This window comes from Taudactylus pleione, unplaced genomic scaffold, assembly GCF_031769625.1.
Source record: "Taudactylus pleione unplaced genomic scaffold, aTauple2 ptg000536l, whole genome shotgun sequence".
Classification (NCBI taxonomy): domain Eukaryota; kingdom Metazoa; phylum Chordata; class Amphibia; order Anura; family Myobatrachidae; genus Taudactylus; species Taudactylus pleione.
The window spans coordinates 4679039-4702700 of record NW_028284938.1 but is presented as its reverse complement, the minus strand read 5'-3'; the positions used below and the strand labels follow the sequence as shown (position 1 = coordinate 4702700).

Genomic DNA, 23662 nt, shown 5'->3' with positions numbered 1-23662 from the left:
GCTAGAGACTGATTGCTTGCCATGGCTAATCCACGTTTCCTGTGCACTTTTTTTTATACGCTTTACCTATAATAAATCTAATTTTTCTTTATCACATGCAAAAGGACAACACATTATTGATGGGATTTTACATCTTGCCTGTTTTAAATATACACATACACAATTCCTACTACATGACTGGTGACAGACCTTTCCACCACCAGCCTGCTGGTTTAACAATCAATACAAAGAGAACTTCTGTATACAGCAGAAGATTAACATATAATATAATATAAGATTAATATAGCAACATTTTATTCACCTGGTTAACTTTGCTTCCTTAATAGTCTTCTGCCACATCTGCACCTTTTGTTGCCGCTGTTCCATTGATTTTAAAAACACTGGGGATAGGCCTCCTGGAATCTCAGTTGTGTCCCCTTCCATTTCAAATGGAATAACAAATGTATAAAATTCTCGCGGTGACATGAGTTTCCATGCTTGATGGTCAGTCTCTGCAGACAGAAACTGTGGCCTGTCCCAATAATTAGGCACCGTAGCTAAACCAGTTTGTCCCATATGGTCTTCTAGCATTGAATAGTGAGTATTAAATGGGGCAAAAACAGCCCCCTGGTTGCCAGAGAATAAGAGAGGCCTTGTAGGAGTGAGGATGTGAAACGTACAGCTTGTTGTAGAGGACAGCGACAAGCGCTGACAAACACTAATGACTTTCACATGGTCACACATTTGAACATGAAGGACAGTTTGCACTGGCCCCAAGATGATTGTGCTATTTCGACATTTCTCAATGGTCACACATCTGGGGAAAAAGGAGCAAAAATTAAACATTTAGAAATAGTACAGACTATCAAGAATCAATTTTATTAATAAAAGTCTAATTAGTGTGTGTAGATATACAGTATATATATATATATATATATATATATATATATAGTAATAAAGAAAAATTGTGGATTATACTAAAGCTGCATACACACACAATGATTTTGTAAATGAACGATTCTAGTAAACAATTTTTTCAAGGAAAAAATGAACGAAAATAGTTTACTAAAATCGTTCATTTACTAAATGTAATGAACGGTTTTTTTGAACTACAAACTGATTTTTGCATATTCCCTTACTGAAAATCGTTGTGTTGGTCAGTCTGACTGAACTACAAATGTGAACGTGCATGAACAATAATTGTTCATCGTTTTAACTCAGAAAGTGAACGATTTTTTCAACGATTGAACGGTAAATGATATAGTTATCGATAATCGTTCAAAAAATCTGTGTGTATGCACCTTTACTCTTAATTCACTTTCCTCTTACAGCCATGGCCAAAAGTTTGGAGAATGACAAGTATTGGTTTTCACAAAGTTTGCTGCTTCAGTGTTTTTAGACCTATTTGTCAGATGTTACTATGGTATACTGAAGTAAAATTACAACCATTTCATGAGTGTCAAAGGCTTTTATTGACAATTACATTAAGTTTATGCAAAGTGTCAAAGGGGGTCATTCAGACCCACTTGCGAGTGGCAGTACGCTCGCAAGTGGGTCGATGGTCCCCACTCCGCATGCGCACGACGGAGGGAGAGGACTTTCCATCGCTCCGGGTCTCGCACCAAAGGGGGCGTGCTGTCGATGTTGATTGACAGCACGCCCCCTTTGGCGGGCGTGCCGGGGGCGTGCCTGCCAGACGGAGGCGTTCACATGGAAAAGTCCTCCGGCTGAAGCCGGCCCCACTGACATCACTAGTGATGTCAGTGGGAGTGATTTTGGCTCTATCAGAGCCAAAATCACTCCTGGCCTTGCAGCTGGGAAACCCGACCGCAGGGTTTTCCTCGCAATTCCGATGGTCGCGATGGTCAAGACCATCGCGACTATCTTTTTGCACGCTCGTATATGCTGTGGGTGGTGACCCACAGCTATACGAGCGTCCAGGACGACGCTCCATATTAATGGAGGAGGGCCCTGATTCAGAGCGAGCGCTCTGGTCAGAGCGTCCGGCTCTGAATCAGGGCCAATATTTGCAGTGCTGACCCTTCTTTTTCAAGACCTCTGCAACTCGACCTGGCATGCTGCCAATCAACTTCTGGGCCACATACTGACTGATGGCCACCCATTTTTGCCTAATATATGCTTGGAGTTTGTCAGAATTTGTGGGTTTTTGATTGTCCACCCGTCTATTGAGGATTTGCCACAAATTCTCAATGGGGTTAAGGTATGGGGAGTTTCCTGGCCATAGACACAAAATTTCGATGTAAAGCACACTGAGACCATTCATGTGTGGGGTTTCTTCTCAGCCGCCAAGGGAGTGGGATCACTCCAAATTTTGCCTAAGAAAACAGCCATGAATATAAAAATGGTACCAAAACGTCCTCCAAGAGCAACTTCTCCCAACCATCCAAGAAAAGTTTGGTGACAAACAATGCCTTTTCCAGCATGGTGGAGCACCATGCCATAAGGCAAAAGCGATACCTAAGTGGCTCGGGGAACAAAACATCGAAATTTTGGGTCCATGGCCAGGAAACTCCCCAGACCTTAATCCCATTGACAACTTGTGGTCAATCCTCAAGAGGTGGTGTACAAACAAAAACCCACAAATTCTGACAACCTCCAAGAATTGATTAGGTTAAGAATGGACGGCCATCAGTCAGTATGAGGCCCAGAATTTGATTGACAGAATACCAGGGCGAATTGTAGAGGTCTTGAAAAAGAAGGGTCAACACTGCAAATATTGACTCTTTGCATAAACTTAATTTAATTGTCAATAAAAGCCTTGACACTTATGAAATACTTGTAATTTTACTTCAGTATACCATAGTAACATCTGACAAAAAGGTCTAAAAACACTGAAGCAGCAAACTTTGTGAAAACCAATAGTTGTGTCATTCTCAAAAATTTTGCCCATGGCTGTAGATGCGTCATGACAGCCATTACCTATGGGTTAGTAACCCAATTCTGGAGGTATAGAAAAGGAAACTTTTACAAACGGACTGCCCAAAAGGCTAGCTCCTCATATTCCCCATTTTGTGTGTCTCTCCTTACTTGCTTCCTGAAAAACACAATTGGTGAGGGGTGGAGAGTAATCTATAGGCTACCATGGAGCATCTTGAAGGAACTGAATTAACAGCGAGTATAAGCACCTGCTATTTTCTTCTTTTTCACTCATCAATGGCAGCCATTACTACATACAGGGATGGCTAATAATTCATCAAGACTTCAAAGAATGTGATTATACCAGTGCAATTTTATTTATTTAACTGCCCCTTGATGAACTCGAAAGCGGTTGTCCGAAATATCTAAAGCATAGTGATTTGTGAACTTATGTATGGAGGAACAAGCTGCTGCTCCACAGATGTCCTTCCCTGATGCCTGACCTTTCTTAGCCCCTGAAGGATTTCAGGTATCTTACATCCTTCTGAAGACCTGTATCTTACATCTTATGAAGACAATTCATTCTCTGATCCATCTTGAAATGGTCTGTTTAGTTTGCAAGCAGATTGTCACAAACTGTATGCTGCAGCCACCGGGTAACTTATCTGGTTTCCCACGCCATGATCCGGCTCTGTGACAGACTCTTTCCATCTGCGGCTTCTTCTCATCACTAGCAGTCTCCCTGACTTCCACATGCAGCATTCCCTCCAGTACTGGCTACTGGGCGCAGCCATGACAGTCTGAGTCAGGTGACATTCAAAAAAAAAAAAAAAGGGAACCACTCCTCTACTCACTTAGATGCAGCCCTCTTCAACAAATGCAAAATGTCACCGAACATCTTATTTAAGAAAAACACAGAGAATAAGGGCTTGAATGAGGGCGCTTCTATTAAGGTGAATGTCTTAACAGTACTCCGAATAGGTGAGAGAGAGGATGGTAGTTTTTAAAGGGTTTGTATGTTTCTTGTAGATCTTTCTTCCTTTCCAAAATATGGATATATGAAATAAAAAAAGGGGAGAAAAAAAAAAAAAAAAAGAAGAGAACACAATGTGTTGTACCGTACTAACTGGGATTATATATAATAAAAGTAGATTTGAGAGATCCTTAATCCCACACCGCCAAATGGTGCATAAAGTTTTAAAAGGTACAAGGAGCCAATCAAGATTAAGCACCTTTAAGAGAACAGTGTATGTTAAACATTAATACAGAAATCCCACCGCCCAGGTGAAATAAAGGACAATAGGAGGGATGTACCCCACTCACTCTGGAAAGTAGTGTATTCAGTCATTTAAAAGGTATCTTTATAAGTGAGTGTACCATACCCACAAAAGTCGTGGACATTTCACTCCTATAAAAAAGGTAAATTTTTGGATATGCAGCAACTACTGGAAAAAAAAAATCTATGTTCACTCCAAATTTCCAGTCAATGTTATTTTATTTAACATAGACAAAAGTAAATCAAATATAATTTTTTTTATAAAAACACTCCAAATAACAGCTTTCCATTTCCTGGCTTCCATATGCAAAGATACACATAGGATGTTCATAGATTCAGTAACCTCTGAATCAGTTCAGGAGAAAATTTGTACCTTGTAAAAAGTCCATAGAAGATAAAAGCAAAAAGTCTGTATGGGTAAGTCCCTCTAATCGAAGCGTTTCGACTGCGTGGTCTTCTTCAAGATATGTCATCATCTACCCCTATCTTGCTTTATATATACCCTCAGGGCGTATCCTATTGGTGGGGGCAGGAACAGCCTATTAATTCTGGAGATTCACTAATTATCAAGTATATTGGTATAGAAGAATCATCGCTGCATATAAAAGTACTATTTAAGAATACCTTAGAAGAAAGGATTTTATGTTGTGAATGGAAAGCTAAAAAATAAAAAATAATTCTAAAATAGAAATGTGCATTCCAATTTTTGGAACGCACGAGCTTCCACCGGAAGTGACGTGGCGGGGATCCATGCGATAGGCTGACCTGCATGAATCCTGTATGTCAAGTCTTTCTCCACTTTGCGTTCCAAGTGCTGGAACGCAAATCTGCTTCCGCCTGAAAGTGAGGTATCGGCAGTCATGTGGTAAAACTGGTGCTCTAGTGTTAGATATGCCATAATGTTAATTATGTATACAGGTCTTTTGGGAGATACAGAATGTATGTAATGCATTCCCTTATTAAAAAAAACAGTCAGTCAATCTTTAAATGAAAAAGAAAGTTGTAACTATTTAACCTTCCCTTCTTGTTTCTTATTTCCCTATTGTTTTTATTACCCTAAAGATGGGGAAAATGAATAGTCCCCCTCTATATTCTCCTGCACTTCCCACTAGAAATTAGCCTTGAAATTTTAAAATGGATTTAGGATTATTTTTATAATCCCCTCTTTAATTGTGCATAATACATAAAACTTGCATTCCAGCACTTGAAACGCATAGTGGAGAAAGACTTGACATACAGGATTCATGCAGGACAGCCTATCGCACGGATCCCCGCCACGTCACTTTTGGCGGAAGCCAGTGTGTTCCAAAAATTAGAACGCACATTTTAATTTTAGAATCTTTGAGCTTCCCATTCACAACATAAAATCCTTTCTTCTAAGGAATTCTTAAATAGTACATTTTTATGCAGCAATGATTCTCCTATACCAATATACTTAATAATTAGTGAATCTCCAGAATTAATAGGCAATCCCTGCCCCCACCAATAGGATAAGCCCTGAGGGTATATAAAGCAGCATAGGGGGAGATGACATACCTAGAAGACCACTCGGTCGAAACGCGTCGGTTAGATGGACTTACCCATATGGTCTTTTTATAAAGGTACAAATTTTTTCTTTAACTTATCCGGAGGTTACGGAGTCTATGAACATCCTATGTGTACCTTTGTATATGGAAGCCAGGAAATAGAAAGCTGTTATAATAAATGTATAAAAACACTTCAAATATTTGATTTACTTTTGTCTATGTTAATTAAATACCATTGACTGGAAATTTGGAGTGAACATAGATTTTTTCCAGTAATTGCTGCATATCCAAAAAGATACCTTTATAGGAGTGAAATATCCACAACGTTTGTGAGTATGGTACGCCTACTTATAAAGATACCTTTATATGACTGAATACACTACAGGTTGAGTATCCCATATCCAAATATTCCAAAATACGGAATATTCTGAAATCCAGAATATTTTCAGCATGACTGAGATCGTTCAATGCACACAAACTTTGTTTAAGACACAAATTAATTAAAACTAAAGTATAAAATGACCTATAGGCTGTGTGTGTATAAGGTGTATATGACACAGAAATGAATTTCATGTATGTACACATACTTTGTTTGAGGCACAAAATTATTGAAAATATTGTATAAAATTACCTTCAGGCTGTGTGTTTAAAGTGTATATAAATTATAAATGCATTCTGTGTTTAGATTTGGGCCCTATACCCAAGACATTTCAATATGGTATGCAATTATTCCAAAATACGGAATATTCCGATATCCAACTCAACCTGTACTTTCCAGAGTGAGTGGGGTACGCCCCTCCTATTGTCTTTATTTCACCTGGGTGGTTGGAATTCCATATTCATTTTTAGGATACACGGTTCTCTTAAAATGTCCTTAATCTTGATTGCCTCCTTGTACCTTTTAAAACTTTATACACCATTTGGCAGTGTAGGATTAAGGATCTCTCAAATCTAGTCTTAATATATATAATCCCAGTTAGTACGGAACCACACATTGTGTTCTCTTTTTTTCTCTCCCCTTTTTTCATATATTCATATTTTGGAGAGGAAGAAAGAGCTACAAGAAATATACAAACCGTTTAAAAACTACCATCCTCTCTCTCCCCTATACCCAGTACTGTTAAGACATTCATCTTAATAGAAGCACCCTCATGCAAGCCATTATTCTCTTTGAGTCAGGTGACTGTCCATCCTCCAACAGGAGTCCAGGATGCAGTCACATGATACCTGCAGCCAATCCCTGACAAGCTATGGGTATATAAGGACTCTCCCTGCACACAGCACTTGCCAGTGCAATGTTGTCCACAGCTTAGCTGTGTGCTTCCCAGTGAGTTCCTGCAGATTCTTATTATTCTCCAGAAACACTAGGTGCAGTTTACCATCTTGATGCACTGCTGACTCCAATATCCGGTTCCATCACAGTGATTCTGCAATCCGGTTCCATCTTTGCGATTCTGCAATCCGGTTCCATCTTTGCGATTCTGCAATCCGGTTCCATCTTTGTGATTCTGCAATCCGGTTCCATCCTAGTGATTCTGCAATCCGGTTCCATCCAGTTGATCCTGCAATACGATACCTGACACAATCAGTTCCAGCCAGATATCGGATTCCATCCATTACGGTGTTCAATCAATCCGGTCCCATTCCAGTGATCCAGTATTCCGGTCCAGAGATATTCCTAGAGATTCCTGCACATGTGCAGAACACATCTTAATCTGACCCCAGTCTAGTTTATAGCCCAAGTCCAGATCCACAAACAAATTGTAGCTCAAGCATGACAGATGTTTTGTCTTCCAAAATGCTTTTATTTTTAATAGGCAAGTTGATATTGCGCTTATGAGGTTTAACGTATTGTATTTATTTTCCGTTTCATCCTTTGGTTGTGGGAAAAGGAAAATGGTAAAGTAATTTCTTGATTTAGGTGGAATGAAGATACTACTTTTGGTAAGATGACTGGATTTGTTCTTAGTATGACCTTGTCTGGCATTATATTCAGAAAAGGCTCTTCTGTCCACAAAGTCTGCAATTTACTCACGGTTCTGGCTGACGTGATTGCAATTAACAATACCACCTTCCAGATAGGATACGTCAGATAAGTTCCCTGCAAGGGCTCAAACAGAGATGACTTCAAGGCATTCAAGATTAAGTTTAGATCCCATTGGGCTCTAAATGATCTAATCTGTGGAAAAATTATTTTTATTGCTTGACAGAATCTATTTATTAAATCCTCCTCCACTAGCTTCCTACCCAGAAGAATACTTAGAGCAGATATCTGTACTTTCATTGAGGCCACAGCTAATCATTTCAGAAAACCATCATACAAGAACTGCAGGACCTGGGAAGTCTTTGCTTTCATAGGATCAAACGTTGCTACTGTCTTGGACAGGGGTGGGCAATAAGCAGCCCTCCAGCTGTTGTTGAACTACACATCCCAGCATGCCTTGAAACCGTTTTAGCATGGCCAAATAGCAAAATTTTGGCAGGGCATGCTGGGATGTGTAGTTCTACAACAGCTGGAGGGCCGCTTATTCCCCACACCTAGTCTAGGAGATAGACAAAGGTTTTCTAGATTCTGTAGTATGCCTGTGAAGAAACCTTTTTTGCCTGTTGTGGTGCCCCGCCCGCAACCTCACTGACCACGCTGCCACGGGGTTGCCCTCCTGAGAACCCGACCGCCTGCTCTCTGGGCCCTCTGTTCTCCTGCCGGAGCTCCTGTGCTTGCCTGGCCCCTGCTCTGTGTGTGCTGCCTTCCACCTGGTACCCTGAGGGCGAGCAGTTGTCCTCTCCCTAGGAGTGAGTGGTGAGTCCTCTGGACAGTGGGGACACCACCTTCTATCTACTCATTATTTTTATCCCCTCAATTTTTTTATACAAGGACATCATTTTATTTGACATAATTCAATCCCTCTATGTGTGTGTACCCTCCCCCTTACTCTTCCCCTCAAAGAATCTGTAACTTTTTTTGTTGCTCATTTTTAGTGTCAGAGCTCCCCCTTGTGTCCATCTTCTGTAACTGTATTACAGTTTTGCTGTCTTTATTTAAAGAAGAGGGGAGAGAAGAGGGAGAAAAAGGGTATACAAAAAAAAAATTCTGTTTTTTTTTTTCTCCAGTTTTGTCAAAATTATTCTTAGTGATTCTAGTTTAATGGTGACCTCTGGTCCCCTAAAGTTTTATCCCTCTTGGCCCTGAGCTAAGCTTGCGGAGCAACGCTTCCCCCTGCTACTCTATCACACGATGCCTAGAGGAGGTAAAAAACAGTCCAGTGGTGACCTCACCTCATTCCTCACTAAGCGAAGCACCCCGGCCCACCCTAGATTTACCACACCTGAACACTCTAATGACCACTTGGGCTTGGAATCTGAGGATGATGATCTTACGCCCATCACCCGTCGAGACTTCCTCTCCCTACTTAAAGAAGTTAAAGCCCTTCACTCACTGAAAACCGATATTGCAGAAATTAGTGGCAGAACTGACCAACTTGAGAGACGAGTAGAGAAGGTGATGTTGTTCCAGAAATTCTTTTGAGACTGACTTCCATCAAATGCGTCAAGACATCTCCCAACTACAGGAAGACCATGAAGATCAAGACAATAGGGCACGGAGGAATAATTTAAGAATTCGGGGGATCCCGGAGGAGGTTGAACAAGCGCATCTTGAACTTTACCTTAAACGTCTTTTTACTAAGACCCCCGAAGATCACCTCCTTTTGGATCGTGCCCATCGGGCCCTACGTCCTCGCTCACAAGATACCTCCCAACCCAGAGATGTCATTCTCAGAATGCATTACTTTACTGCGAAGGAGACAGTCATGAGGGATGCTCTATGGCTTGACTTTGTATCCTTTGATAATTCCATCCTACAAATCTTCCAAGACCTCTCTCCGATCGCATTAGCTAAACGCAGAGATTTTAGACCCATTACTTCCTTGCTTCGCCAGAACAATATCAAATATCGGTGGGGTTTCCACTTTCATATCCTGGTTTGGCATCAGGGAAAAATGCTCGCTGCCAGATCTTCAGATGAAGCCCAATCTCTGCTGTCTAAACTGGGTTGCCACATGGGACACAGTGATTCTTCTTCTACGACACCTGCACTCCCACAGAGACAGAAAAAAAAACCTTCCCAATCTGGAATGGACCACTGTCCCCTCCTCAATCCCACCTCATGTGACTTGATTTCCAACGCCAAGTCTCTTTTGTTTCATACATTAATCTTTGGTGATACAACGACCTTCACTGATCGTTCATTTTGCCCGAATAATTTTCTGTACACTCTAAACTTACTATACATTTAACAAAGTTATTTCAGGGTGCCTTCTCCCTATGTTTGTTACTATGTTCTTGTGTTTTTTTTTTTTTTTTTTTAGCTCTTAAGAGGCTTCTCCTGATATTTGAGTATTGATTCGCTGTATAGTTTAATCTATTTTGCTATTCTTAGTATAGTTTTACGCATATTCCTTGATTACTATATGCTGTTTTAAATGTTGGTTTTTTTTGCTGTATTTGTTTGACTAATATTATATATATCTGTTTTGTTTCTCAGTTTTCCTTTATTTCTTTACCCTTTTGCTCCGCATGCCCTTTAGTATTGTTTTTCTTTCTATTTTTTTCCCTTAGGTTTCCCAAGAGGGATAGATTCCCGACTTGTCCCTACCTCCACTGTGATGTCTTTAACGCCTCGCCATGCCACCCCAGGGCTTTCAGCCCCCTATCTGACCTAAGTGTCTTTCAGACACGTAGTACCCTTCCCTCTTGTCAGCGCCACTGGTCCTGGCCTATTTTGCCAGATGACCAACCGACCCCTCTCTTCCCCCCTTTTTCCCTTATGATCACGACATATCCTGGTTTCTATTTTTTATATTTACACATGTTGCCTTTACCGGTTGCCCATGGGTCTCTGTGTTTCCAAAAACGTGGGAAACTCTTTACTACTCTTAAGCTTCAGAGAGCCGACCTGGTTTTCCTTCAAGAAACCCACTTTTTGTAGAATTCCCACCCCGAATTACGCTGTAAGCCATATCCAGATATTTATCATGCCTGTGATTAGAACGCTAAAAAACGAGGTGTAGCGATCTTATTTGCTCGCCATCTCACTTTTGAACCTATTTACACCCATGTTGATAAAGGCCGTATCCTCGTATTTGTTGGAAAGCTTAATACTCTATTTACACTAGTAAATGTTTATGCCAGTAATAAACGCCAACATTTTTTTTTTTGTGCCAAATTAGACTTTTTTTTACTTGAATGCGTCAAGGGGAACTCATTGTCGCTTGCGATTTTAATGTAGTTCTTAGCCACACTTTGGACCGTTCTGCTCCTGCTGCCTCGGCCTCTTCCTCATCGGCTTCCCAACATTCTAGGTCTCTCCTATGTCTCATGAAGTCCCAGCTCCTGTGAGATTCTTGGAGAGAGAGAACCTACCGCCCGCGATTATACGTTTTTTTCTTCACCCCACAACTCATACTCCCATATTGATATGATCCCACTTAACTGTTCTAGCTACAGACCCATCTCCCTCCTTAATTTAGATTTGAAAATATTTGCTAAAATCCTTGCGAACCGCCTGAACCCATTCCTCCTCTCCTCCTTAATTCACTACGACCAAGTGGGATTTATACCAGGTCGACAGGCGAGAAACACCAGACATGCTATTGATCTTATTCATATTTCGAACTCCAGGAGATCCCCTACTATTTTACTCTCGACGCTGAAAAAGCATTTGATAGGGACTTTATGAAAGCCGCTCTTTAAGTCTATGGCATTTCTGGTCACTTTCTCACTGGCCTCCTGGCACTATACTCTACCCCCTCAGCTACAGTCCTGATTAATGGTATTCCTTCAGGCCCAGTCAATATTAGCAATGGTACGAGGCAGGGCTGCCCTTTATCCCCCCTGGTGTTCGCCACTGGCCTCCCATATTCGATCCTATCCTGATATTCGGGGGGTTCAAGTTGGTACTTTGGAGCCTAAGATGTCTCTTTTCGCGGACGATATCCTTCTATCCCTGACCCAACCGACAATCTCTCTCCCCAACCTTTTTTCCGTTCCTCGGTTCTATAGCACTGTCTCTGGGTATAAATTTAATTACTCCAAATCAGAGGCCATGCTTCTCCATGTTTCCACACGAGATGCTGAAAACCTTCAAACTAATTTTAAGTGGCAACCCAAAAAGATCAAGTACTTGGGGATTTACTTAACTTCCTACTATGACTCTATTTCGTGACAATTTTTCACCTCTCCTACCTAAAATGCAGACCAACTTAAATTCCTGGAATCGTCTTATTATCTCGTGGCTGGGTAGGATTATAGGTGTTAAAACGAGTATTATACCAAAATGACTTTACCTATTTCAGACTCTCCCAGTTACTGTCCCCGCTGTTTTTCTAAGTAATATTCAAAAGGCCCTGGTTAGTTTTGTTTGGAATCACAGACCCCCGAGAATTGCGGGTAAAGTTTTAGAAAGGTCGTTTGTAAAAGGTGGGAGAGGTGTCCCTAATATTAAACTTTATTATCTCGCCTCCCACTTCTCCAATATTGTTGCTTCATACTCTCCCCCCAGGTTCTACTTCATGGTTGGACATTGAATCTACCTATATTACTTTCCCAGATTTAACTTCTTTATGGGGCATACTACCCGCGCACCAACCTTCCGCATCCAAATTACTCCCTACTATCAAATTTGACCACAATCTCTGGGGTCTCTATTCACATAAAATGAATCTTACTTCTCCGGTATCCCCTCTAGCTCCTATCTGGTATAACCCCGTTCTCTCCTGGTTCCTCTACTTTGAAGTTCCATAAGTGGATTAATGTAGGACTTAGAAAAGTCAGTGGGGAATCTGACCAAGGTCAATGGTTATTCCTGCCAACATTACAACAAAAACTCCCATCCCAGACGCTTAATCTGCCACTTCTTACAATCATTACCTCCACTATCTGTTCTCCGTGCCCTTACTCCTTTTGAAAATCTTTGTAGACATTACCCCTCATCTAAAGGTCTAATCTCCCAGATTTATGCTCTTCTTTTAGATGCTACCCTTCCCTCTCTTAGACCTCACGAAATTGCTTGAGAACGAGATCTGGGTTCTCCCCCAGATGCCGAGGCCTGGGACAACATGAGACTGGGGATAGCCAAAAGTTCCATTGCAACCAAACTTAAAGAGAATGCATATAAAAATTTATTATAGGTGGTACTATACTCCTGAGAGACTTCATAAAATGTTCCTATCCTCTTCATCAGATTGTTGGCGGGGCTGTGGCTGCAGGGGTACTATGATCCATATCTGGTGGACCTGCCCAATTATTGTCCCCTTCTGGGACTCTGTTTATAGCCTACTAAATTCCCTTCTGGAAGCTCCGATCTCAAAAGATCCTTGGATATTTTTATTGTGCTACCCACCCCCGAATATTGGCAAATTTTACAAAAAATTGGCTGCACATATTTTAGCAGCCGCAAAATCTCTTATTGCTCTAAACTGGAAAAAGACCTCCCCACCACTTCTCTCTGCACTTAGGAGTCAGATCTGGCATGTCGCGACCACGGAGGAGATAACTTATTACCTCCATGATCGAGGACATGTTTTTTCTTAATTTTAGGCTCCCTGGCTGCTTGCTGAGCGCAGTCCCCACTTGGTGCATGGACCCATGGGCAAAGATTGAGGTTTACCCTCCAGAAGATATTTGATATGTACTGATTCTCTAGATGATATGTCATGTTCACCCCTCCCCCTATTTCCCTCCCTCTTGCCCTCTGTTTACCCCCTCCCCTTTTATACCAAGTATTTTTGAATAGTTCTCTGTTTATTAATGTTTACAAATATGGTCTGTATTTGGTTTTTGTGACCCCTCTTTTATTTTATTTTTTGTGCTAAATTGTATTCTGAATGACCATTTAAAATAAAGAATTATTAAAAAAAAAAAAAAAAAAATGAATGTCGGGACTTGGTTCAGAACCACTACTACACCCTTCCTTACAGACTAATTAGGCAAAAATATTTTTTTCAACTAGTTTAATTTGGCCAATATGAGAAGTTATGATCCTGATGTTGCATGCCTTACTAAGACACATTTGGTGGGGAGTAAGCTACTTTCCCTTAGGCAGCCGTGGGTGGGCTGAGCAAATCATGCCTCTCACATTACATCTTCAAGGGGGGGGGAGGGGGGGGGGGACTCTGTACTGATGAAAAAGATGCCTTACTTTGTTTTAACTGCTGTATGGACTGATCCAGGAAGTAGACAGGTCTTCCTTGATTGCAAGATAAGTTCAATTCCCATATATATATTCCCCTAGATTGTAAGCTCCTAGGAGCAGGGTCCTCTTCCCCACTGTCTCACAGCCTTCTTCTCTAGCACTTCTATGACAGCCTTCACCTTCGGAGCTGTACTGTGTATGGAGAATTGTGTTGCTAATTGTTACTTGTGTTCTGTTTATATTTTGGTTACTGTATTGTAATGTAATTTCTGTGTACCCTTTACTGTATGTACGGCGCTTGTGGCACCCTATAAATAAAATTTAATAATAATAATATATATTTTAGCCATCTACATTCCCCTTCCCTTCTCCTATGAGATGCTCAAAAAGGCTGCAGAATTTGTCGCACATTGCCCTATCGCTCCAGTGATTTACCTGGGGGAATTTAGCAATGTGTTTAACGTGCCTTAGACAGGTGACGAGAATCAACTGTCTCGCAGCTGCAGGGTGGCAGTGGGTTTCAAACTTTGTGGTGGCCTGGGCTGGACTGATGTTTGGAGAACTAAACATCCTAATGTATGCCAGCTCAGTTTTTCTCACACTTACCACTCCTTCTCAAAGATTGATCTAGCCCTGGCTTCTTGCAATTTACTTCCTAAGGTTTCTCATAATGAATATGAAACAAGGGGTATATACAATAATTCCCTGCTCACTATGGTAATTTATCTTGCTAGCCCGTGGCCAGTCCTTTTCGAAGTTGCATCCATCCTGGATATTTTTCTAATAAGGGCTCCACTTCTGTGTCTATGACATGGGATGCCTGTAGAGCTTTTTTTGTAAGGGGGACATTGATAAAACGAGTAGCTGAACTTATATTGCTCTATAGGCGGAAGAAATTAAAACTACGTGTAGAAACCTCAAGTTAGTATTTAAGTGAGACTTGAATAAACTAGAATTCTTTGGCTGACTTTCCAGGCTGCCTGGACTACTCTGCAGGATAAAGCTAGCTGCAGACTGTTTGCATCAAATTCTCAATATACTTACGCTGATAGGACGGGGAGTTACTTGGCCCGTTCGGTTAATTCAGACCGCCCGTCCAAACATCGTAGGCGAACTTATTAATGATAGTGGCGCAATAATATCCACTACACCTCCTATAGCTGACTCCCATTTTAAATAGGTGTATTCTTCGAGATTGTCCTGTGACCATGCCGAGCTGACATACAGACGGGTCCTCATACATCTCACCTAAATACGCCACGCAGCACGACTTGCCTGGCATGGAGTGAGCTGCCAGGTCCCATGCTACTCTGCTAGCTTCGGATGGTTGTTTTTGCCAAAAACGCACTAGCAGACTGTGCTGTGTGCACCAGAGTCTGTATATGAAGCACAACGAAACTTGGAATGAAAAAAAAAGCTCTTTGTAGCACTTCGTATACAGATTGAGGCTCAGTCGCACACAGATATACAAGTGTTGCATGTTGAATTAATCAGCACAGTCTGCTTGTGCAGCCTAGTTGCATTGCATTACGACTTCGATGCAAAAAAAGACGCCCAGTGCTAGCAGCGTCTCACGGGACGTGATGTAGCGCAGAGATACTTTTTAGCGCAACTGCAGGAAAGATGTATAAGGACACATCTGTATGTCAGTGCTGTAGGCCTTGCCTCTCTTTCCTTGGATGCAGACTTTTCTGATGCCCCTTTACCTTAGAAGAGGCGGATGCAGCCATTATATCCTTCACCAGGTGGTAAGGCTCCAATTCTGGATGGTATACCATTGGAACTTTATAAAAAAGCATGCATTGATATTTCTCCCCCAATTGTTAGAATTAAAATAATAATCTATAAGGTTCGTTCCTTTCATCCATGTCGGAAGCACTGATAATAGTATTGCCCAAACCTGGAATTGATCCTAGGTTTCCAGACCCCTACCATCCTATATCCCTACTAATGCCAAAATACTTGCGAAAATGTTGTCCCAAAAGTTGAATAAAGTGATCACTACCTTGTCCCCCCAGTCAAGACTGATGTTATGCCTGGGCAATCCACCGCAGTGAATATCAGACGTCTCTACACTCACATTCATGCCTCCCACGGGGAGAAGTCTTCAGCGGCTATTGTTTATTTGGATGCAGCTAAGGCAGAGGTTCCCAATGAAGGCACCCCAACAGTTCGGGTTTAGAGATATCCATGGTTGAGCACAGGTGGTTAAATCAAATTGACTGGGGTACTAATGAAGTCACCGGTGGTCAAGCATGGATCCCTCTAAGCCTGAACGGTTAGGGTGCCTTGAGGACTGCGTTTGTGAACCTCTGAGTTAAGGCATTAGACTCTGTGGAGAGGCCCTTTCTGTGGGTGGTCATGAAAAGTTTTGGAATAGGCCCTGTCTTTTTAAAGTGGGTGCCACTATTGTATTGTGCTTCGTGTGCCAGAGTATCCATTAATGGGTAAATATTTTCCTCCTTTGCTCTATTCTAGGAGTACAAGGCAAGGGTGTCTCCTATCTCCAGCTCTATTTGCACTAGCTATTGAACCGTTGGCCTGTCATCTGCATGCACACGCGGGTGTTGGGGGAACTTAGGTTAGGGGACAGAGCGGATAAGGTGGCATTATATGCAGATGACCTACTACTCTTTCTGACTATTCAATATCCATGCCTGTTGTCCTCCAGATGATGTCTAAATTTGCTAATTTTTCTGGCCTTGCCATGAACTGGGAAAAGTCACATTCTTCCCTTCCGTGGATCTAGCCCTGTTCTTCCATTGATGCCCCCTCAGCTGGGTAGACAAGTTCAAATATTGGAGGTATTTAAATTAGTAATCCCCCATCAGATTACATTGCCTTGAATGTCAAACCACAACTTGTATACTTGAAGGCAAAAACCTGATCTTGAAGTAGACTACCTCTTATTCTTACTGGCAGAGTTAACCTGGTTAAGATGGTGGTCCAAACCAAACTTTATTTTCCACGACTCGCCTATATATCTGCCAATGTAATTATTCCGTAAAGTGGAAGTGTCGTCTCTCTGGTCTGGGTGGATTGTTGGACTCACATTCAATACAATACCCATTACTAGAGTCAAAACAGATGGGGGTTTAGCACTACCTCCCTTTCCATTCTATTACTACACGGCTCAACTGTCACACGTGCGGCTATGGTTACAAGATACCTAGTGAATGCTCTTCACACGCTATTAATGGCCCAGGCGATGCCAGGACACACACCCTTACAGGCCCTGCTTAGCGATCAGGAATATTGCTTTGGTCCCCAGTTGATAGCACTAGCTGTTAAAATTTAAGCATCAGTTCATAAGCTCCTGAGCTTCGTGGACAATGACCCTGAAACTCGGGCTAGGATATTCTGGAAAAGCAGTGGTGTGTCTACATTGTGACATATATATGAGGGCAACATATTGAATCATTTACTCAGTTACGCAGTGAATATCAACCTCCCCGACAATATTTTATGGTTATTTACAGTTCATGCATACCCTAACATATCAATTTTCATGGGTAACTCCCGCTATACACGACTCCCAACTTAAACAACTCTTATTTTTTATAAGTTCCTGTAGAACTCTTTCCTGTCTGATTTCATATATGACTGCACAACACTCTTGTGACCTACCACGTCTTAACCCTCCATTAGGTTCCAACAGATCCAATTATTTATATTACACAGAACTTATCTAACTCCTGAGTATCTTCTTAAATTTGGAAGTCAAGCTGATGCTGTATATCCTAAATGTGGGTGTTCCCAGGGGACCTTTTGGCATCTCCTTTGGACTTGCTCACAGGTATGATGTGTCCTCATACATCCTTACTCAGAAATTGCTAATTTCAGTGCACACTATGATATCTTAGGTTGCATAGGGCATCACAGTGGATGATTTATGCACGCCCGTGCAATGGCGTTCAAACACTCTGGCCCCGTCACCACCTACAAATGGCACTTCCTGTCAATCACTCTGCGATGGGTCTGCGTACTCCCGATCGCAGTGATCGGTTCACGCACTGCGATGCATAAGAAAACACAGAACGCAACAATTGTAATGCGTATTAGCAATTTGCTGAATCAGGCCCAAAGTGGCAAAGTGGTGCAGCTAGGATGCACCAGCAGACTGCGCCGATTAATTTGATATGCGACACTTGTATATTTGTGTGCACCCGTGTCCGCATATGAACCGCAACTGCACTTGGAATGAAGAAAGCTGCCGCCGCTACATTGTAGCACTTCGTATACAGATACAGAGACTCAGTCGCACACAGATATACAAGTGTTGCATATCAAATTAATCATTACAGTCTGCTGGTGCTTCCTAGTTGCATTGTGAGACGCATTTTTGGCTAAAAAGATGTCCATCGCTAGCAGAGTCTCACGGGACATGGCACGCCAAAAGGGGCTTTTTAGCACGACTGCAAGAAGTATAAGAACACAGTTTTTGGGACCAGGAGATCCGAGTGATTACCTCTACTGGTATTTCCCAGTCTGTCTTAGCAGCAGTTTGCATGCTTGGTACTTTGGCCAAAGATGCCTTAAGGGCCCCATACACTGTGCGATAAGTTGGTAAGATGCGTAGCACGATTTCCCTTGAAATACTTCATACGATGTGTGATAAATGCTGTACGATTGACCAATACGATGCATAGAAGTGTATTAAAATTGTACTCCAGATCGTAGATCTTATTGTTTTGCAGTAAGATCTACGATCCAACTAGATGAGTTCGGGGACGCGCATCAGCATCGCATGCACACTGAAACACACGATGTGCACGATTGATCGAAATCGTGTACATCGTGTAAAAAAAATTGCACAGTGTATGGTTCGCATTAGTGTGGTACACTAGACTATATGTTCTGAATTTACGCTCTTTGGTCAAGGTTTGCATAGCACGAGAGTTTCAGGCATGGATCGCTCTAGTCAATACCACGGTATACCTATATATTGCCCAAAGAGCAGAATCCAAATTTGACAATTTGGCAAATGTGGCTACAATCAAAATATGCCGAGATGACCATTGCACAGAATGTTGTATCTGCATTGTAACTATCAGCTTCAGTATATGGGCCTAGGCACCGTGACAAGTTTCTTTTTTTATATATATCTAATATCAATTTTGTGGTTTATGGAGGTACCTGCACCATTATATCTGTAGAATTTATGTATCTATATGGTTACTTGCTATTTTGTTTTCTTGTTTTTTTGACTGATTCAGTGTTTGATATGTTCTCCTTTTACCTGGAACAGCTGTCTGTGTACTGCAACATGTGCTGGCTATATTGTACTTATGTATTATGTTTTATCGCCTGTATTTTTTTTATTTTACCCCCCCACACCCCTTAGGGGTGCATAAACCTAACTCCCCACCCCAAAACCTAACCCGGCTACACTCCCTAAAGCTAACCCTCCCCCCCTGCGGCTAATGCTAAGGACGCCCAGACGTACCTCGTTCGGTCCGGCGTCAGGATTTTAATGCCTATCTTAAATTCTGTGTTAGGATTCGGATGTCGGTCTTGCGGCCGCCAGTCTCATAACTACATCCCGTTCTAGACATTAGTTCTGGGTACTGCACACCAACTAAGAAATCTTTTACAGGATACATATCATTCACATTAGCAAGACTGCCCTATATAAATTCTGCCATTCTTTAACCATTATTTCTTTCATAATATTAAATACAGGAAATACACTCTCTCTGATAGTTCTTCAAAAAACAGATCCTGTTCATTACTTTGCTCAGTTATCTTTGTAGTTCATTTACTACAGACTTACCATAGACTTTCCACCAGATCTATATTAAATGTTCTCATATCCGCACAAATTTCCTAATTCTATACTGGAAAAATACTCAAAATCCACTCCTATACCACAGCGCCATACTCACAATTAAGACTCGTCTGCAACCTAGATCTTTCAGACTCCTGTAGTGCTAAGAATTTCTCCTTAAAAATGTCATTTATTTCTATCTATTCCATAAGCTCCTGAAGCTGGCTAGACTGCTGACTAGGAACAGGTGTGGTTTGTACACATTCATCACAGAATACAGCATCCTGATTGCCAGCAAAAGATTTATCACAGGCTCTTAAATGCTGCTTTTTTGGACATCTTTTTTACAGGTCCCATCGCTGTAGGCACACTGTTAAGATATGCCACCATTTATTAGCCTTCTAAATCTAATATTAAATTCAAAGCACAGCTAATAATGACTTACCTTGACTGTTACATCAACGCCCCCTGCTTACTTCTGGTACCGGCTCCCCATGCGGTGAGAAGCTGGACCGGCACTACTCTGGACTGGCGTCAGCCTAACACCGGCCTGCAACGCTGCACAGAGCCATTTATAGAAACTAGCTTTTAGTCACCAATTCCTTTAGATTGCTTCTGCGATACCCAGGGTGCCACCCCGCCACAGCTCCAGAAGGTGCATCGCTGGGCAATAATATACTGAGGTAAGCCCTTGTAGCTGTAAAACAACAAAACTTCCCTAACTCTATGCTAGGAGACAGGAAAAAAAAAAACCTGCCTATATCTAGGGAAATGGGTTACTTACCCTTAAACAATGGCTGCCATGGAGGAGAGAAGTAGTAATAGCTGGTTAATTGTTGTGAAATAATTCATCTGCTTATAGAAGAAGCCACTTTTTAAATCACACAATGTATGTATGTGTATAAAATATTGGTAAAACAAAAGCATATGATAATCTCACCTTAATGGAGATAGCAGATATATGTAAGACTCATTGCAATGATTTAATTTAACACGTGCTTCCACCAATGTTTCTGAACTTTTAGCCAATGTTTGTCTGTAAATGTGACTCATGACAACCATGTGATTACCACGTGGAACTTTGTAAATGTTACACACAATTTTTGCCCTTCGGTTTGATCCGTCAACTAAAAAAAAAAAAAAAAAGAGAAAAGGAAAAAAAAAAAATTCATTAGTAACATTAACTTCCAGAAATGTACTGTGCTCCATTTAGCTTATATGTAATACTAATTCATTTCACCAGAGTATTTTCTGCCTAATTCTGAGTTACATGCAAGTCCGTCTGCTGTGGGATCTCTCAGATATTTTGCAAACTGTGCATGTGTCGGAGTCTGCATACACAGCTTAGAGAAATTAGGGGCAATTCAGATTCCTATGGATCTCCGCTGTATCTCCACTTGTGGCTGAATGGGTATAAATGGACTGCAACTGTTGTGCATATGCAGAAAGCAGTCTGATTTATTTTCTGGAAATTGACAGCAATTGCGATAAAGGTCACTTTACTTGCGACTCTGAATCAGACCTTAATTTTCATTTTGTATTGACAATTGAATCAAAGAAACAAAAACAAAAAAACCTCTACAATTAAGGCTTTTAAAATAACTACTACTAAGCTTTATAATAATACATCTAATGCTGGGCATACACTGCCAGATAAAATGTCTGTCAGACCGACAGACATTTTATCTGGCTGGCTGCCAGCCGCAGATGTCCGCGGCATACACTGTGAGAGAAATCTCACAGTGTATAGCCCGACATCCGCGCTCCGCCCCCGGGGGAGGAGACATTTCCCTGTTCCTTCCGTAGGAAGGAACACAGGAAATGTCTGTCTGTCGGCCGCGCTGGGCATACACTGCCCGATGCGGCCGACAGTTTCCCGGGTAAATATCGCATCGGACGGGCATGCTGGACAATCCAGCATGCCCGACCGAGCAATATTTAACCCTCGGTCGCCCGCATACACGCTGCAATTATCGCGGCGATCCGCCGATATCGGGCGGATCGTCCCGATAATTGCAGAGTGTATGGCCAGCATTAGCGTTTGTATATTAGCATAGTGATCCCTGAGGAATGAAGTTTGGTAAACACTGCACTAGGAATATGGGTAGAAGCACAAGAAATCAAATGCACTCTAAACATTTTACCTACAGTGAACTGAACATGAACTGTTGGTAGCTCTCGAGGACCGAGGTTGGCTACCCCTGATCTAATGCATAGACATTTCAATGTGTTGGGTATAAAATGCCGGCAGTCGGGATACCTGCTGTCAAAATGCCAACAGCGGCATCCCGATGCTCGGTACCCCGACAGGGGTCTTTTAAGTATACTAACCCTGCCCCCTTCTCCCCCTAACCCTCCCTTCTTGCACCCTAACCCTCCCCGTTAGTGCCTAAACCTAACCGTCCTCCATTAGTGCCTAACCCTAACCCCACCCCCCCAGTGGTGCCCAACCCTAACCTCTCCCCGGCTGACAGCTAAGACACCCCGATGTACCTTCGTTCGAAATGGCGGCTTTCAAGATTCCGGTGTCGGGATATAGACTGGCGTAGGGATTTCGACGCCTATCTTTAGTCTCGGTCGGGCTTCAAACGGTCGGCATCCTCCGCTGGTATACTAACTACATTCCCATCTCAATAAATACTGGTATAATGGTCAGAACATACTATTTGTACATTTTAAATTAACTGCCATGTTTATTAAACTTGCAGGAGTGATTATATAATATGCAAGGGTCACCATGAATACCCAAGGAGGTCAAGAGAGTTGATGAGTTCACCTAAAGAGAATGTATATAGGGAGAATAGGAAAGGTCCAAAAACAGAACCTTGGGGAACATCTACTGTTAGTGGAAGTGGGAGGGAGGAGGAGCCATGAAAGGAGATAGAACTAACGGTCAGATAGGTAGGACAGCCAGGAGAGGGCAGTGTCACATAGACCAAGGGAGTGAAGGATCTGCAGGAGAAGAGGGTGGTCCACAGTGTCAAAAGCAGCAGAGAGGTCAAGGAGAATGAGCAGAGAGTAGTGGCCCTTGTATTTGGCAGCAAGGAGATCATTGGTGACTTTCGTGAGGGTACTTTCAGTGGCGTGAACGGAAGCCATATTGAAATGAGTCAAGGAGAGAGTGGGAGGAAAGAAAGGTGGTAAGGCAGTTGTAAACAATGAGGAGTTGGAAGCAAGAGAGGAGAGAAATGGGTTGATAGTTGGAGAGTGTGCTAGGATCAAGGGCAGGTTTTTCAAGGATGGGGGAGACCGATCCTCATCACCAGTGAGTCTCTTGGGAAAGCTCAGTTTTTTCCTGGCAGCAACAGTTGCAGGAGAAACTGAAGGAGGAGAAGTTGTTGTGTTGTGTGCCACTTAAGCTGGAAACTTGCTCAAAAGAAGCTCTTTGAATCTCTTAAGATCTGTGTCAGTTGAAAAGAAAGACATTACGTATGACTTAAACCAGTATCAAGCTTGGTCGCCAAAATGTAGAATTTCAATGACAAGATTTTGACAACCCTTTGGTCCTGGCGAAGCGAATAAAGAACTTGATCTACAAGTCCAACATACTTAGCGGAGTCGCTTTGTTTCATCTCCACCTTCATTTTCTCGAGCAGCTTTTCTAGTAGTCTAAGAGAAATCACCTGACTCAAGCTGGCAGTGTCTAAACTAACTTCATAGGTTACTACTTCAAATAGTTTCAGTAGCTTGCATAAAATGAAAAGTATTCTCCACTGCGCTGGACTAACGCACGTTCCACCTCCTCTACCTATGTCATGGCTTGTTGCTGTTCCTTCATTTGCTGAAGCAAATTGCTTCACCTTGTTGCTACATCTTGCTTCAGGTGGTGGCATGGCAAATTGAACTGTTCCTGCAGGTGCTGCAATCTTTTACATGCAGCTGCTGAAACTTGAAAACGTCCCAACATTTTTCACCCCACACCTGTAATTTTTGAAAATGTTTTATGAACCTGACATTCTTTTTAAAAAATTCAGAAACACAAGAGAGGATTGTGTGCACAAAGCATGGGACGTAATCAAATTCACCCAGTTGTAAAGCTCTCACAA

The 23662-nt window shown here is 41.9% G+C and overlaps 1 protein-coding gene across 2 annotated transcripts in view; it reads right to left on the bottom strand.

Moving 5' to 3' along the window:
• Positions 1 to 23662, bottom strand: part of TBCCD1 (TBCC domain containing 1) — a 103665-nt gene that overhangs the window by 47489 nt on the left and 32514 nt on the right. For both annotated transcript variants that reach the window (XM_088451052.1, XM_088451053.1), the window contains exons 4-5: positions 20557 to 20743; positions 302 to 796 (exon numbers count right to left, since the gene is read on the bottom strand). In XM_088451052.1, coding sequence (XP_088307178.1) covers positions 302 to 796; positions 20557 to 20743 — 682 coding nt within the window. The remainder of the gene's footprint in view (positions 1 to 301; positions 797 to 20556; positions 20744 to 23662) is intronic.